Raw genomic sequence first — 16,252 nt, 5'->3', positions numbered from 1 at the left:
CGACTGGAACTTCACCAGAGTGCAGCTGAAGGGGGGTCTGACTCCGATCAGAAGAAGCGCTTGTTTTGTTTGCTTGGGAAAACGACAGACGGGTCGGCGGCGAGCGGGTTTTGAAGAGTGGAGCCGGATGTCAAGCTAAACCCGGGTGTCGTACACATGCGTGGTGCCGGTTCTGATGAAGCAGAACACATCCACAAACATTATGTTGTAGCCGTCTTCTTTATGTTTCTGGTTTAACTTCTGTTTAGCCGTCCTCTTTATGTTTCTGGTTTATCTTCTGTTTAGCCGTCCTCTTTATGTTTCTGGTTTATCTTCTGTTTAGCCGTCTTCTTTATGTTTCTGGTTTATCTTCTGTTTAGCCGTCCTCTTTATGTTTCTGGTTTATCTTCTGTTTAGCCGTCCTCTTTATGTTTCTGGTTTATCTTCTGTTTAGCCGTCCTCTTTATGTTTCTGGTTTATCTTCTGTTTAGCCGTCCTCTTTATGTTTCTGGTTTATCTTCTGTTTAGCCGTCCTCTTTATGTTTCTGGTTTATCTTCTGTTTAGCCGTCCTCTTTATGTTTCTGGTTTATCTTCTGTTTAGCCGTCTTCTTTATGTTTCTGGTTTATCTTCTGTTTAGCCGTCCTCTTTATGTTTCTGGTTTATCTTCTGTTTAGCCGTCCTCTTTATGTTTCTGGTTTATCTTCTGTTTAGCCGTCCTCTTTATGTTTCTGGTTTATCTTCTGTTTAGCCGTCCTCTTTATGTTTCTGGTTTATCTTCTGTTTAGCCGTCTTCTTTATGTTTCTGGTTTATCTTCTGTTTAGCCGTCTTCTTTATGTTTCTGGTTTATCTTCTGTTTAGCCGTCCTCTTTATGTTTCTGATTTATCTTCTGTTTAGCCGTCTTCTTTATGTTTCTGGTTTATCTTATTTTTAGCTGTTCTTTTTTTTTTAATCCACTTTTTCTCCTCCTTTTTCAGTTTTTCTCCCATCTCAATTTAGTCGTGCCAATTCCCCCCTCCCCTGTCTTGATCGTTGCTCGCATGTGCCCCCCACTGGTCGGTCGTAGGGAGGGTTGATAGATACTATCGCATGTCCCCTCCGGTACACGAGGAGGCAGCCAGTCGCATCTTTTCACCTGCCAGCGCGGACTCTCATTGGCGAGGTGTAACGTGTGGGAGGCTCACACTACCCTCGACATCTCCTGTCCTCGCTGTGCAGGCGCCCTGACCGACCTGTAGGAGTCGCTGTCCACAACGTCCAGATTACCACCCATCGACTTCCACCTGCTGGCTCTGCCAATTGAGTTAGTATGACGGCCCAAGCCGGAGGCAACGCTGACAGCCGGATTCGATACCGGTGTCTCTCGGGTTGGTGACGAGCGCAATGTCCGCTGCGCCACCCAGCCGCCGACATTTTTAGCTGTTCTTTATGTTTCTGGTTTATCTTCTTTTTAGAGGAGAGAGGTGGGGGGAGAGAGGAGAGAGGTGGGGGAGAGAGGAGAGAGGTGGGGGAGAGAGGAGAGAGGTGGGGGGAGAGAGGAGAGAGGTGGGGGAGAGAGGAGAGAGGAGAGAGGTGGGGGGAGAGAGGAGAGGTGGGGGGAGAGAGGAGAGAGGTGGGGGGAGAGAGGAGAGAGGTGGGGGAGAGAGGAGAGAGGAGAGAGGTGGGGGGAGAGAGGAGAGGTGGGGGGAGAGATGAGAGAGGTGGGAGAGAGAGGAGGTGGGGGGAGAGGAGAGAGAGGAGAGAGGTGGGGGAGAGAGGAGAGAGGTGAGGGGAGAGAGGAGAGGTGGGGGGAGAGATGAGAGAGGTGGGGGAGAGAGGAGAGAGGTGGGGGGAGAGATGAGAGAGGTGGGGGAGAGAGGAGAGAGGTGAGGGGAGAGAGGAGAGGTGGGGGGAGAGATGAGAGAGGAGAGAGGTGGGGGAGAGAGGAGAGAGGAGAGAGGAGAGAGGTGGGGGGAGAGAGGTGGGGGGAGAGAGGAGAGAGGTGGGGGAGAGAGGAGAGAGGAGAGGGGAGAGAGGAGAGGTGGGGGGAGAGATGAGAGAGGTGGGGGAGAGAGGAGAGAGGTGGGGGGAGAGAGGAGAGAGGTGGGGGAGAGATGAGGTGGGGGGAGAGGAGAGAGGTGGGGGAGAGAGGAGAGAGGTGGGGGAGAGATGAGAGAGGTGGGGGGAGAGGAGAGAGGTGGGGGAGAGAGGAGAGAGGTGGGGGGAGAGAGAGGAGAGGTGGGGGAGAGAGGAGAGAGGTGGGGGGAGAGAGAGGAGAGGTGGGGGGAGAGAGAGGAGAGGTGGGGGGAGAGAGGAGAGAGGTGGGGGGAGAGAGAGGAGAGGTGGGGGAGAGAGGAGAGAGGTGGGGGGAGAGAGAGGAGAGGTGGGGGAGAGAGGAGAGAGGTGGGGGAGAGAGGAGAGAGGTGGGGGGAGAGAGAGGAGAGGTGGGGGAGAGAGAGGAGAGGTGGGGGGAGAGAGGAGAGGTGGGGGAGAGAGGAGAGAGGTGGGGGAGAGAGAGGAGAGGTGGGGGGAGAGAGGAGAGGTGGGGGGAGAGATGAGAGAGGTGGGAGAGAGAGGAGGTGGGGGGAGAGGAGAGAGAGGAGAGAGGTGGGGGAGAGATGAGAGAGGTGGGGGGAGAGATGAGAGAGGTGAGGGGAGAGAGGAGAGGTGGGGGGAGAGAGGAGAGAGGTGGGGGGAGAGAGGAGAGAGGTGGGGGGAGAGAGGAGAGAGGTGGGGGGAGAGAGGAGAGGTGGGGGGAGAGAGGAGAGAGGTGGGGGAGAGAGGAGAGAGGTGGGGGGAGAGAGGAGAGAGGTGGGGGGAGAGAGGAGAGAGGTGGGGGGAGAGAGGAGAGAGGTGGGAGAGAGGAGAGAGGTGGGGGGAGAGAGGAGAGAGGTGGGGGGAGAGAGGAGAGAGGTGGGGGGAGAGAGGAGAGGTGGGAGAGAGAGGAGAGAGGTGGGGGGAGAGAGGAGAGAGGTGGGGGGAGAGAGGAGAGAGGTGGGGGGAGAGAGATGAGGTGGGGGGAGAGAGGAGAGAGGTGGGGGGAGAGAGGAGAGAGGTGGGGGGAGAGAGGAGAGAGGTGGGGGGAGAGAGGAGAGAGGTGGGGGGAGAGAGGTGGGGGGAGAGAGGAGAGAGGTGGGGGAGAGAGAGGAGAGGTGGGGGGAGAGAGGAGAGAGGTGGGGGGAGAGAGGTGAGAGGTGGGGGGAGAGAGGAGAGAGGTGGGGGAGAGAGGAGAGAGGTGGGGGGAGAGAGGAGAGGTGGGGGGAGAGAGGAGAGAGGTGGGGGGAGAGAGGTGAGAGGTGGGGGGGAGAGGAGAGAGGTGGGGGGAGAGGAGAGAGGGGGGAGAGAGAGGAGAGAGGTGGGGGGAGAGAGGAGAGAGGTGAGGGGAGAGAGGTGGGGGGAGAGAGGAGAGGGGTGGGGGGAGAGAGGAGAGAGAGGAGAGAAGAGAGAGGAGAGGTGGGGGGAGAGAGGAGAGAGAGGAGAGAAGAGAGAGGAGGGGGAGAGAGGAGAGAGGTGGGGGGAGAGAGGAGAGAGGTGGGAGAGAGAGGAGGTGGGGGGGGGGAGAGAAGTGGGGGGGGGGCAGAGTGGGTGGTGTTCAGGTTTTACTGCTGCAGCTGTGTGATGGATGTGAGGTGTCCAATAGGACGGCCCCATTCACTTAGGATGGGAATGCCTGCCTATAAACCATCTTCTTCCACAGCCTTGTGTGTGTGTTTATGTGTGTGTGAGTGTGTGTGTTTATGTGTGTGTGTGTGTGTGTGTTTATGTGTATGTGTGTGCGTGTGTGCGTGTGTATGTGTGTATGTGTGTGTGAGTGTGTTTATGTATGTGTGTTTATGAAAGAAAGAAAGAAAGAAAGAAAGAAAGAAAGAAAGAAAGAAAGAAAGAAAGAAAGAAAGAAAGAAAGAAAGAAAGAAAGAAAGAAAGAAAGAAGAAAGAATGTTATTTCTCAGGATGGATGGAGTGTGTGTGTGGCTCTGACAGCTAATCAATCAACTTCATGCCAGCTCACCTGTTTGAGACAGAACCCACACACACGCACACGCACACACACACACACACACACACACACACACACACACACACACACACACGCCTGGACCTTACACCAGCGTTCTGCAGAAGCTCTCCGCTCATTAGCATCCCCACGGCCTCACCATGGACGCCATGGAAACCAGCGCATTCCTCGCCAGCGTGTTGAAGGGGTTCCCGGCGATCGCCATGGCGACGGACTGATTGATGGGCGGGACGTTCTCCAGGTCATCGCCGTCGGGCCCGCCCACCTTGCTCTTCCCGCCGGCGCGCGCCTCGGAGACTACGGAGACACGGGAGGGTCAAACGTTTTTTTTCTTCTTTTTTTGCCAAACTTTTTATTACACGCATCCACATGATGCACACACTCACTTTAACCTTCTGTGGTGTGGTAGTGAAAAGGTTAACCTTCTGTAGTGTGGTAGTGAATGGGTTAACATTATGTAATGTGGTAGTGAAAGGTTAGCCTTCTGTAGTGTGGTAGTGAAAGGTTAACCTTCTGTAGTGTGGTAGTGAAAGGTTAACCTTCTGTAGTGTGGTAGTGAAAGGTTAACCTTCTGTAGTGTGGTAGTGAAGGGTTAACCTTCTGTAGTGTGGTAGTGAAAGGTTAACCTTCTGTAGTGTGGTAGTGAAAGGTTAACCTTCTGTAGTGTGGTAGTGAAAGGTTAACCTTCTGTAGTGTGGTAGTGAAAGGGTTAACCTTCTGTAGTGTGGCAGTGAAAGGTTAACCTTCTGTAGTGTGGTAGTGAAAGGTTAACCTTCTGTAGTGTGGTAGTGAAAAGTTAACCTTCTGTAGTGTGGCAGTGAAAGGTTAACCTTCTGTAGTGTGGTAGTGAAAGGTTAACCTTCTGTAGTGTGGTAGTGAAAGGTTAACCTTCTGTAGTGTTGTAGTGAAAGGTTAACCTTCTGTAGTGTGGTAGTGAAAGGTTAACCTTCTGTAGTGTTGTAGTGAAAGGTTAACCTTCTGCAGTGTTGTAGTGAAAGGTTAACCTTCTGTAGTGTGGTAGTGAAAGGTTAACCTTCTGTAGTGTGGTAGTGAAAGGTTAACCTTCTGTAGTGTGGTAGTGAAAGGTTAACCTTCTGTAGTGTGGTAGTGAAGGGTTAACCTTCTGTAGTGTGGTAGTGAAAGGTTAACCTTCTGTAGTGTGGTAGTGAAGGGTTAACCTTCTGTAGTGTGGTAGTGAAAGGTTAACCTTCTGTAGTGTGGTAGTGAAAGGTTAACCTTCTGTAGTGTGGTAGTGAAAGGTTAACCTTCTGTAGTGTGGTAGTGAAAGGTTAACCTTCTGTAGTGTGGTAGTGAAAGGGTTAAACATTCACCTTTAACACTTTTTAACACTAATAATAATGACTTAATAATGACTTGGATTTATATAGCGCTCTTCATGGCACCCAGAGCGCTTCACAGAGTCCATTATTCGTTCATACACAGTCATACCGGTGGTGGTAAGCTACAATTGCAGCCAGAGCTGCCCTGAGGCACTACACCATATTTATCTATTTATTACTAAAATATTTGCACTACATCTCTACCTCATTTTTGCATTTTGTTTGCATTTTTGCACTTTAGTTTTGTATATTTTGTATAGTGTTTGGTCTTTATTCTTTTGACTTGTTTTACTGTATGAAGCACACTCTCAGGAGGCTCATACAGAACCAAGCAGTTCACTAGAATGTACCTTATATGTGACAAATAAAACCAAACTAGAAACTTGAACCAAACATCTGCTCTGACCGCTCTGCACACGTGTCTGGTCTGTGTTACAGTTTGTATCTTCTCAATAACGTCACACAACATTTACATTTAGTCATTTAGCTCTTGTATCCAAAGTGACTTACGAGTTCGGTACAACCAGTCAGCTGGCAGCTAAGGGTCAGTAAGGTTCTTCGTCAAACTTGAGTGTCAATGCTGGTTTTTTTTATAGAAAGAAAATCGGATCCAATATTTATGGCTTAAAAACTATTTTCGACACTTAGTTACACTTTAAATAAAAAAAAGTATTATTATTTCTTGATTCAGAACAATTTTATCATGGTTGAACAAAACTTTCAATGCGAATGGATGATTTGAATTTCAAGGACTTTTTAAGCACCTTGTTAAAAAATGGGCCGTTTTCAAGGAATTCCAGGCCTTGACTTATTTTAACTCATTCCCTGCCAACAACGATTTTATACGTGTTTGTCCGCCAATCGTTGAACGCCAACCACGTATATACCGTAATTCCTCTAATAGTGACCGGTATTCAATTACAAACCGGGTCTCTATTAATGGCCGGGTGCGCTCTTGAGCTAAGCAATTATAAGCCGACCTCCTAATACAAGCCGGGTTACTAATATACTGAGCTGCATACTGAGCTGCTACGGTAAAGTTACTTGATTTCACTTTGAAAACGTTGAAATGACCAGTGACCACCTGTAATTGCACTGTTTACTATTTCATACAGTACTTGGTTTCAATAAATGAACCCAGTACATTTTACTGGGTTCAAACTGACACAAAATGTTGATTTATTCATTATGATCTGTTTGAAAATTAGAAATATAGGCCTCTCTCTTATACAGGCCTCCTCCTAATAAAAGCCTGGTACCCGCTACAGTTTAAGCAAATACAAGCCCGGGTCACTATTAGAGGAATTACGGTATACATTATTTGATCGTTATTTCTTTTATTCGCTATTTCCAATCGTTATCCATCCAGGGAGCCTGTGTAACCATAGGGAATGAGTCTGAGATCGCAAAAGTCCAATACCGCCGCCTGGTGGTATGCAGCCGATGTTGCACTCCCTTTGAGACTCTGTGTATGGGGCTGTGTCCATGAAATTCCTCCGGGCGGACTTTTCTAGTAACCTGGACCCGATCGCATTCAATAGTTTTCGGGACCCCCGATTCATTATGCTGTGGTGGGTTATGTCTTGGCCCAAATGGACATACAATCTACCAGATGGCAATCAAATAATTGGAATATTCTTTCTGGAATACCACCGGCAACAGGTAAGAGCAATTTAACGTCAATTTCAGCTTGATTGTGCCTCCATTCACATGTAAATACTGATCGGAACGTGCAATGTAACTCACTGTGCCTTGTATATATATATTTGATCTATTTTACCTTATTTTCTAGCACTCGCTTGTATTTAAATATGTTTAAGTTAAGTATTGTGTGATTTTGTGTGAAGGGTGGACTAGCAAAGTAAGATTTTCATTGTATGGCAAACTGTCTGTTTAACTGTGCATATCTGTGCAAAAATCTTGAATCTTGTTTTCATAGCCATCGATCAGCGTATGGGGTTGTACTAACGAATGCCGTTATTGACAATCAATTAATCAGAAACGACCCCTCCCCCCCCTTTCATGCATTCATGATGGAACATAATACCGATCATATGCATTTGAATTTTTAAGTGTAGCGTGTGTAGGGACGAAATGCCAATGGATTTAATATAATACACGTATCAGGCTATTACTAGCCCCTGCAGGAATGACCCTAAACCGCTCTAAAACCATACTTATATTCACCACGGTATAAAACGGGAATGTATGGATGGAAAAATTATTTCTATTTCACATATTTTTTTTATTTTTTTTTATATCTTTTCCCCCCCTCCTTTTTCCGATTTTTCTCCCATCCCACTGTTAGTCGTTATGCCAATTCCCAACCCCCTTCCTGGTTGTTGCGCACTCCCCCCTACTGTTGGTCCGAGAGGCCGGAGACTGTCACATGCTTTCCTCCGACGCATGTGCAGCCAGCCGGCAGCCAGCCTGGCAGACTCTCACTGGGAGAGTGTAACGTGTGGGAGGCCGCACTACCTCTCTCCAGATCCTACCCTTGCTGAGCAGGCGCCCCGACCGAACTGTAGGGGTCGCTGGCCACAACGCCCAGGACCCACCCTTCAGCTTTCCCCACCCCCTAATACTGCCAATTGTATTAGTGTGAACGGCTAGCCAAGCTGGTGACAACGCCGGGAGCTGGATTCGAACACGCAAACCCAGCATCTCCAGCGTTGGTGACGAACGCAATCTCCGCTACGCCACCTGACCGCCCCTCTAGTTCACATCTTGAACGATAGATACTCGATGCCAAATGGGCCATAGTGCTGCATCCATAGCTATAATATAGAATATAGTTATAGTCCTGCAAACAAGGTGACCGACTCCATTGGTTTAATGCGTGGCAGCACATAGTCATATCAAACAAGGTGACCGACCCCATTGGTTTAATGCGTGGCAGCACATAGTCATATCAAACAAGGTGACCGACTCCATTGGTTTAATGCGTGGCAGCACATAGTCATATCAAACAAGGTGAGCGACCCCATTGGTTTAATGCGTGGCAGCACATAGTCATATCAAACAAGGTGACCGACTCCATTGGTTTAATGCGTGGCAGCACATAGTCATATCAAACAAGGTGACCGACCCCATTGGTTTAATGCGTGGCAGCACATAGTCATATCAAACAAGGTGAGCGACCCCATTGGTTTAATGCGTGGCAGCACATAGTCATATCAAACAAGGTGACCGACCCCATTGGTTTAATGTGTGGCAGCACATAGTCATATCAAACAAGGTGACCGACTCCATTGGTTTAATGCGTGGCAGCACATAGTCATATCAAACAAGGTGACCGACCCCATTGGTTTAATGCGTGGCAGCACATAGTCATATCAAACAAGGTGAGCGACCCCATTGGTTTAATGCGTGGCAGCACATAGTCATATCAAACAAGGTGAGCGACCCCATTGGTTTAATGCGTGGCAGCACATAGTCATATCAAACAAGGTGACCGACTCCATTGGTTTAATGCGTGGCAGCACATAGTCATATCAAACAAGGTGACCGACCCCATTGGTTTAATGCGTGGCAGCACATAGTCATATCAAACAAGGTGAGCGACCCCATTGGTTTAATGCGTGGCAGCACATAGTCATATCAAACAAGGTGAGCGACCCCATTGGTTTAATGCGTGGCAGCACATAGTCATATCAAACAAGGTGAGCGACCCCATTGGTTTAATGCGTGGCAGCACATAGTCATATCAAACAAGGTGAGCGACCCCATTGGTTTAATGCGTGGCAGCACATAGTCATATCAAACAAGGTGAGCGACCCCATTGGTTTAATGCGTGGCAGCACATAGTCATATCAAACAAGGTGAGCGACCCCATTGGTTTAATGCGTGGCAGCACATAGTCATATCAAACAAGGTGACCGACTCCATTGGTTTAATGCGTGGCAGCACATAGTCATATCAAACAAGGTGAGCGACCCCATTGGTTTAATGCGTGGCAGCACATAGTCATATCAAACAAGGTGAGCGACCCCATTGGTTTAATGCGTGGCAGCACATAGTCATATCAAACAAGGTGAGCGACCCCATTGGTTTAATGCGTGGCAGCACATAGTCATATCAAACAAGGTGAGCGACCCCATTGGTTTAATGCGTGGCAGCACATAGTCATATCAAACAAGGTGAGCGACCCCATTGGTTTAATGCGTGGCAGCACATAGTCATATCAAACAAGGTGAGCGACCCCATTGGTTTAATGCGTGGCAGCACATAGTCATATCAAACAAGGTGAGCGACCCCATTGGTTTAATGCGTGGCAGCACATAGTCATATCAAACAAGGTGAGCGACCCCATTGGTTTAATGCGTGGCAGCACATAGTCATATCAAACAAGGTGAGCGACCCCATTGGTTTAATGCGTGGCAGCACATAGTCATATCAAACAAGGTGAGCGACCCCATTGGTTTAATGCGTGGCAGCGCATAGTCATATCAAACAAGGTGAGCGACCCCATTGGTTTAATGCGTGGCAGCACATAGTCATATCAAACAAGGTGAGCGACCCCATTGGTTTAATGCGTGGCAGCACATAGTCATATCAAACAAGGTGAGCGACCCCATTGGTTTAATGCGTGGCAGCGCATAGTCATATCAAACAAGGTGAGCGACCCCATTGGTTTAATGCGTGGCAGCACATAGTCATATCAAACAAGGTGAGCGACCCCATTGGTTTAATGCGTGGCAGCACATAGTCATATCAAACAAGGTGAGCGACCCCATTGGTTTAATGCGTGGCAGCACATAGTCATATCAAACAAGGTGAGCGACCCCATTGGTTTAATGCGTGGCAGCACATAGTCATATCCCGTTCCCAGTGTGGCAGAGAAAGAGTTAAGCACTTCAAGGACCGTGTGCGAACCCTGCCTCCCCGCCTGGCAGCGCCACACCCTGCCTCCCCGCCTGGCAGCGCCACACCCTGCCTCCCCGCCTGGCAGCGCCACCCTGCCTCCCCGCCTGGCAGCGCCACCCTGCCTCCCCGCCTGGCAGCGCCACCCTGCCTCCCTGCCTGGCAGCGCCACACCCTGCCTCCCCGCCTGGCAGCGCCACACCCTGCCTCCCCGCCTGGCAGCGCCACCCTGCCTCCCCGCCTGGCAGCGCCACACCCTGCCTCCCCGCCTGGCAGCGCCACCCTGCCTCCCCGCCTGGCAGCGCCACCCTGCCTCCCCGCCTGGCAGCGCCACACCCTGCCTCCCCGCCTGGCAGCGCCACCCTGCCTCCCCGCCTGGCAGCGCCACACCCAGAGTAAAGAGCGTCTACAGACCGAGCGGTGCAGCCGGCAGGCAGTGTTCCTGGCTCCAAAACGGCACACAGCTAACTGATTAATCAATGCTAATCAAAAGATAATTTATTGCTTGTGTGTGTGTGTCCCCCCCCCCCCCCCCCCCCCTTGTTGGGCAATCATTCCAAACAGCTTGTTTACGCTCTTTACTCTTCAAAGCCTGGCAAACGGCAAGGAGTAGCAATGTCATTTCCCCCCCGATGCCGAAATAACACATCAGACATACAACTAGAACGATGAGAACATATGAACAGCAGGTATAAATGTCTCTGTATCTGATTTTATTTATTTTTAGTTTTTTTCTCTTTTCCATGCATCTGAGGTTCATGACACAGGTTTTTTTTTTATTTTTTTTTATTTTATTTTATTTATTGGTAGCTATAGCATTATTATTATTATTATTGTTATTATTATTACCGTTATTATTGTTATTATTATTCATGGTCATATTATCATTATTATTACTATTGTTATCATAGTTATTATGGTAATGGTATTATTATTATATGGTATGACGCTGTAAGGTGCACTTGAGCTGACCATTATGTTAAAATGAATACGAAGTTTGGAAGGAGGCAGGAAACATATGTTTTCTTCATCCTGCTCCTTTTCGGCCAGCGGGTGTATCATGTAAAAAGAAGATGTTGGTGACATTGTGCAAAGATTAACTGTACCCCCATGTACGAAACAAAATAATAAAAAAAAAAAAAAAAAACTCCATACAAAGACTAACCCTAAATAACATGTCAGACTGACAACTCCCTCCCTCCTTCCCTCCCTCTCCCCCCACCCCCCACTTCAGACAGATAACTCCATACAAAGACTAACCCTAAATAACATGTCAGACTGACAACTCCCTCCCTCCTTCCCTCCCTCTCCCCCCACCCCCCACTTCAGACAGATAACTCCATACAAAGACTAACCCTAAATAACATGTCAGACTGACAACTCCCTCCCTCCCTCCTTAACTCTTGAGGACGATTTGCCCACCGGCACTTTGGCGACCTCTAGCGGGTGTGCATATTCTTTAATACAATTTATTACATGGCGTTTTCACATTCGCCGAAATGCTTGCTTGTGATTGGTCAATAGCGCGCGTCAGAGGTCAGTTATCAGACAATAATGACCGCTGTGGGACAATAATGACCGCTGTGCGCAGCTGTGCGCAATCAAGCCCACAATAATGACCGCTGTGCGCAGCTGTGCGCAATCAAGCCCACTGACATCAGTGCAAACTGCCGGCTGCCGGGGAAGCTGCTGGGGGGCGGAGCGACGAGCACTCAGCGGAGCCAGAACCAGTGTTACTGTTGCGACTTGCGATTCGATGTAAAATGAATTAGGTATATTGTTAGTAAGTTAGCCATGTAATAAGCGGGATAATGTATAGCTATACTCGATCATTGTCGCAAAATAATTGACCTTCACTGACGTTTAAAACACCTCGCCGAGGCGGCTCGGTATTTTAAACTCTGTGTCGGTCAATTATTTTGCGACAATGACCTCGTAGCTATACATTATCCCTTACATATATATAGAATTAAAGCCCTATTTATTGCCTGTCGATAGCCATTTCAGGCGAAGAGAATTCTACGTCGAATGCATTGAAGTCTATGAGAAAATTGTTTTCTGAGCTCTCTCACTTTTTACCAAAACCGCTTCTAATCACTCATTTCTGAACGGATTTTTATGAAATTTGGACATGTACTACACAAGACTTCTTTTTCAGCCATACCAATTTTTTCATTCAAAAGAGACCACACTCATGCATGTGCTATAAGTATAAAGTATAGTATTTAGGTTTGCAAAAAAAGTATGCAGTCCTCAAAAACTAAAACTAAAATGGCCACTTTTCTGCCCGCTTGCTAAATAACACGTCAGACAGACAACTCCATACAAAGACTAACCATAAATAACATACATGTGTGTGCATATAGATGTGTGTGCATGTGTGTGTGTCCTGTGTGCGTGTCCTGTGTGTGTCCTGTGTGTACCTGTAAAGTCCAGGTAGTTGATGGAGTCGATGATGATGCCCACCAGGGGAGGTAGAGAGCAGCGACCTTGGCCCTGACCTCTGGCTTGATGCAGCGGATGTCCAGGTCGTGAGCGCAGAGCAGACTGTAGGTGGCGCTGATGGCCTTCCTCTGGACCTTCCCTCTGGACACACACAGGAAGAGGTCATGACATATATTATAATATAATATACAATATACAATATACAATATATAATATATAATATACAATATACAATATACAATATAGTGAGTGAGTGAGTGAGTGAGTGAGTGAGTGAGTGAGTGAGTGAGTGAGTGAGTGAGTGAGTGAGTGAGTGAGTGAGTGAGTGAGTGAGTGAGTGAGTGAGTGAGTGAGTGAGTGAGTGAGTGAGAGAGAGAGAGAGAGAGAGAGAGAGAGAGAGAGAGTGGGTGGGTGGGTGGGTGGGTGGGTGGGTGAGTGGGTGGGTGAGTGAGTGAGTGAGTGAGTGAGTGAGTGAGTGAGTGAGTGAGTGAGTGAGTGAGTGAGTGAGTGAGTGAGTGAGTGTGTGTGTGCGCGTGTGTGTGTGTCTATGTGTGTGTGTTGTGTGTCTCTCTGTGTGTGTCTCTCTGTGTCTCTCTGTGTGTGTCTCTCTGTGTCTCTCTGTGTCTCTCTGTGTGTGTCTCTCTGTGTCTCTCTGTGTGTGTCTCTCTGTGTCTCTCTGTGTGTGTCTGTGTGTGTGTTGTGTGTCTCTCTGTGTGTGTCTCTCTGTGTCTCTCTGTGTGTGTCTCTCTGTGTCTCTCTGTGTGTGTCTCTCTGTGTGTGTCTCTCTGTGTGTGTCTCTCTGTGTGTGTCTCTCTGTGTGTGTCTCTCTGTGTGTGTCTCTCTGTGTCTCTCTGTGTGTCTCTCTGTGTGTGTCTCTCTGTGTCTCTCTGTGTGTGTCTCTCTGTGTGTGTCTCTCTGTGTGTGTCTCTCTGTCTGTGTCTCTCTCTGTGTCTCTCTGTGTGTCTCTCTGTGTGTGTCTCTCTGTGTGTGTCTCTCTGTCTGTGTCTCTCTGTGTGTCTCTCTGTGTGTGTCTCTCTGTGTGTGTCTCTCTGTGTGTGTCTCTCTGTGTCTCTCTGTGTGTGTCTCTCTGTGTGTGTCTCTCTGTGTGTGTCTCTCTGTGTGTGTCTCACCCCTCTGACTCCATGTCCAGCGCAGCGCTGAGCTCCGTCAGCAGGAGGCCAGTGAGGTAGTGCTGCTGCTTGAACTCCTGGGACAACTCAAACAATCCCAGAATCCTCTGCTGCTCCTGGAAGCTGTACGAGCTGGAGCTCTGTACACAGCCAGGGGGGGGGTGGGGGGGGGGGGGGGGGGAGGGAGGGAGAGAGGGAGGGAGAGAGGGAGAGAGGGAGGGAGGGAGGGAGGGGGGAGGGAGGGAGGGAGGGAGGGAGGGAGGGAGGGGAGGGAGGGGAGAGAGAGGGAGGGGGGGGAGAGAGGGAGGGAGAGGGAGGGAGGGAGGGAGGGAGGGAGGGGGGAGGGAGGGAGGGAGGGGGGAGAGAGGGAGGAGGGAGGGGAGGGAGGGGAGAGAGAGAGGGAGGGAGGGGGGGAGAGAGGGAGGGAGGGAGAGGGAGGGGAGGGAGGGGAGAGAGAGAGGGAGGGAGGGGGGGAGAGAGGGAGAGAGGGAGAGGGAGGGGAGGGAGGGGAGAGAGAGAGGGAGGGAGGGGGGGAGAGAGGGAGGGAGGGAGGGAGGGAAGGAGGGATGGAGGGAGAGGGAGGGGGGGAGAGAGGGAGGGAGGGAGAGGGAGGGGAGGGAGGGAGAGAGAGAGGGAGGGGGGGAGAGAGGGGGGGAGGGAGGGGAGAGAGGGAAAGGGGGGAGGGAGGGAGGGGAGAGAGGGAGGAAGGGAGAGAGGGAAGGAGGGAGAGGAAGAGGGAAGGCAGATGACACAAGGAGAGAGAGAGGGATAGAAGATGACATGAGTATGAGAGAGAGAAAGAAAAAGAGAGAAAGAGAGAGAGATTATATTAGATTAGATCAAATTTGATTAGATTAGATTAAAATGTATTGTCATCATACAGCACAGGTACTGTATAGTGTATAACCAAAAGAAGTTTGGCATCCAACCAGAGTGCAAATGTAACAGTAAAGTGCAACAGTGATATACAAAAAAACAAGTAACACTACAGAAATGTTTAAATGCAGATATATTTTCTGTATTATGTGTGATGATCATACCGTAAACAAGGATTATTATTGGGATGTTAGATCCTAATGTGAAAGACTGTGATTTAATGTTCCATCTTACCTTGACTTTGTCTATTTTGATGCTCGTTTTATACCTGTCTTTTTTACTGTGAAGCACTTTGAGCTGCAATTCTTGTATGAAAGGTGCTATTATATTATTTATTATTAAGTTTCAAGTTTGTTTATTATGTCACAACAAAATACAGAATACTTTAGTTTCAAGTTTCTTTATTAGTTGTCATACAGAAGTACAGAATACTTTTATATAAAATGCTGTTTTGCTCCAGAGATTGTGCTAGATAAAAATAGCTAAGTATAAAATAAGTATAAAATAGAAGTCAAGTACGTAGACAAAAGTGTCCAATATACATATATACAATATACAATGCAGAGTAGAAAGGTAACTGAGTTATATGAAATGCTTATTTCTGAAAGAGCCCCTGAGAGTGTGCTACATACAGTAAAAAGGAAAGTAAGTAAAAAAAGTAATTAAGAAGTAAGTAAAAGTAAGTAAATTCAATATACATAATATACAATATACAACACAGAGTAAAATGAGTAACATTTGATCCAAAAATGCAGAAATCATACTGCTAATGTTACTGAAGGGACGGGGAAGCGTTTTTCTCTCTTTAATCTAATTTAATCTAATCTAATTTCATCTATAGCTCTGGGCATCGTTTAAGATCGAAGGAGAAGACTGAGAATGGCTGAGCTGTGTTGAGTGACAGGGGGACCGACCTGTGAGGAGACGGACGGGCAGGGGGAGGCGGGCGCGGAGGCAGGGCTGCTGAAGAACAGGCTGAGGTTGAGGTAGTGCTCGTGGCTGCACAGGATACGCAGGAACTCCAGGCGCATGCTGATCAACGTCGGCATGGCAACGCCCTTAGCCGACATCTGGGAGGGAGAGCGGATTGGTCACGAATTAACATCTCACCGCCTTCACAGCGAATCATGGTTGAGTTAAGCGAGTTAGTTGTGTGGTTAGTTACCTGGTTACAGTAGTTCTTCACCAGCTGAAAGACAAAGCCCCGGTCCATGAGGGAGAGGAGGTCGTAGAGGAAGAACGCCAGGCTGATGTTGACCTTCTCTGCTTGGTCCAGCTCCTACAAACAACAACAACAACAACAACAATGCACAGCAATCACCAGTCAGAATCACTAGATCTAATGTGTTTCTGGGGGGGGGGGAGGAATTGGAATTGGTTTCCCATTTCAAGTACCTCGGCATCATCTTGGACTCGAACCTATCCTTTAACACTTTGATTGCCTAAGGCTAAATTCATGATATACCATAGATTGCCAGCTCTATTTGTCTATGGAGAAGTACCCCTTCTTTGCATGGCTATAACTTTTTAAATTCTATTGCTACATTGCCATTATTAGGGCCCATTCAAAGTCCTATATGTATTGTTCATTGTGTAGCAACGTTAAACTTTTTCATTCACATAT

At 48.3% G+C, this 16,252-nt stretch overlaps 1 protein-coding gene across 1 annotated transcript in view; it reads right to left on the bottom strand.

The window, feature by feature from the left end:
* The window catches only part of dock8 (dedicator of cytokinesis 8), a 334,288-nt gene that overhangs the window by 126,261 nt on the left and 191,775 nt on the right, over nucleotides 1-16,252 (bottom strand). The window contains 6 exon segments of the mRNA XM_084323164.1: nucleotides 4,114-4,271; nucleotides 12,601-12,648; nucleotides 12,651-12,763; nucleotides 13,753-13,892; nucleotides 15,543-15,698; nucleotides 15,794-15,907. Of these exon segments, the coding sequence (XP_084179290.1) occupies nucleotides 4,114-4,271; nucleotides 12,601-12,648; nucleotides 12,651-12,763; nucleotides 13,753-13,892; nucleotides 15,543-15,698; nucleotides 15,794-15,907 (729 nt within the window).

The sequence above is a fragment of the Notolepis coatsorum genome (genome assembly GCF_963971535.1).
Source record: "Notolepis coatsorum genome assembly, chromosome: 10".
Lineage (NCBI taxonomy): Eukaryota > Metazoa > Chordata > Actinopteri > Aulopiformes > Paralepididae > Notolepis > Notolepis coatsorum.
This window is presented reverse-complemented; position numbering and strand designations above follow the sequence as displayed.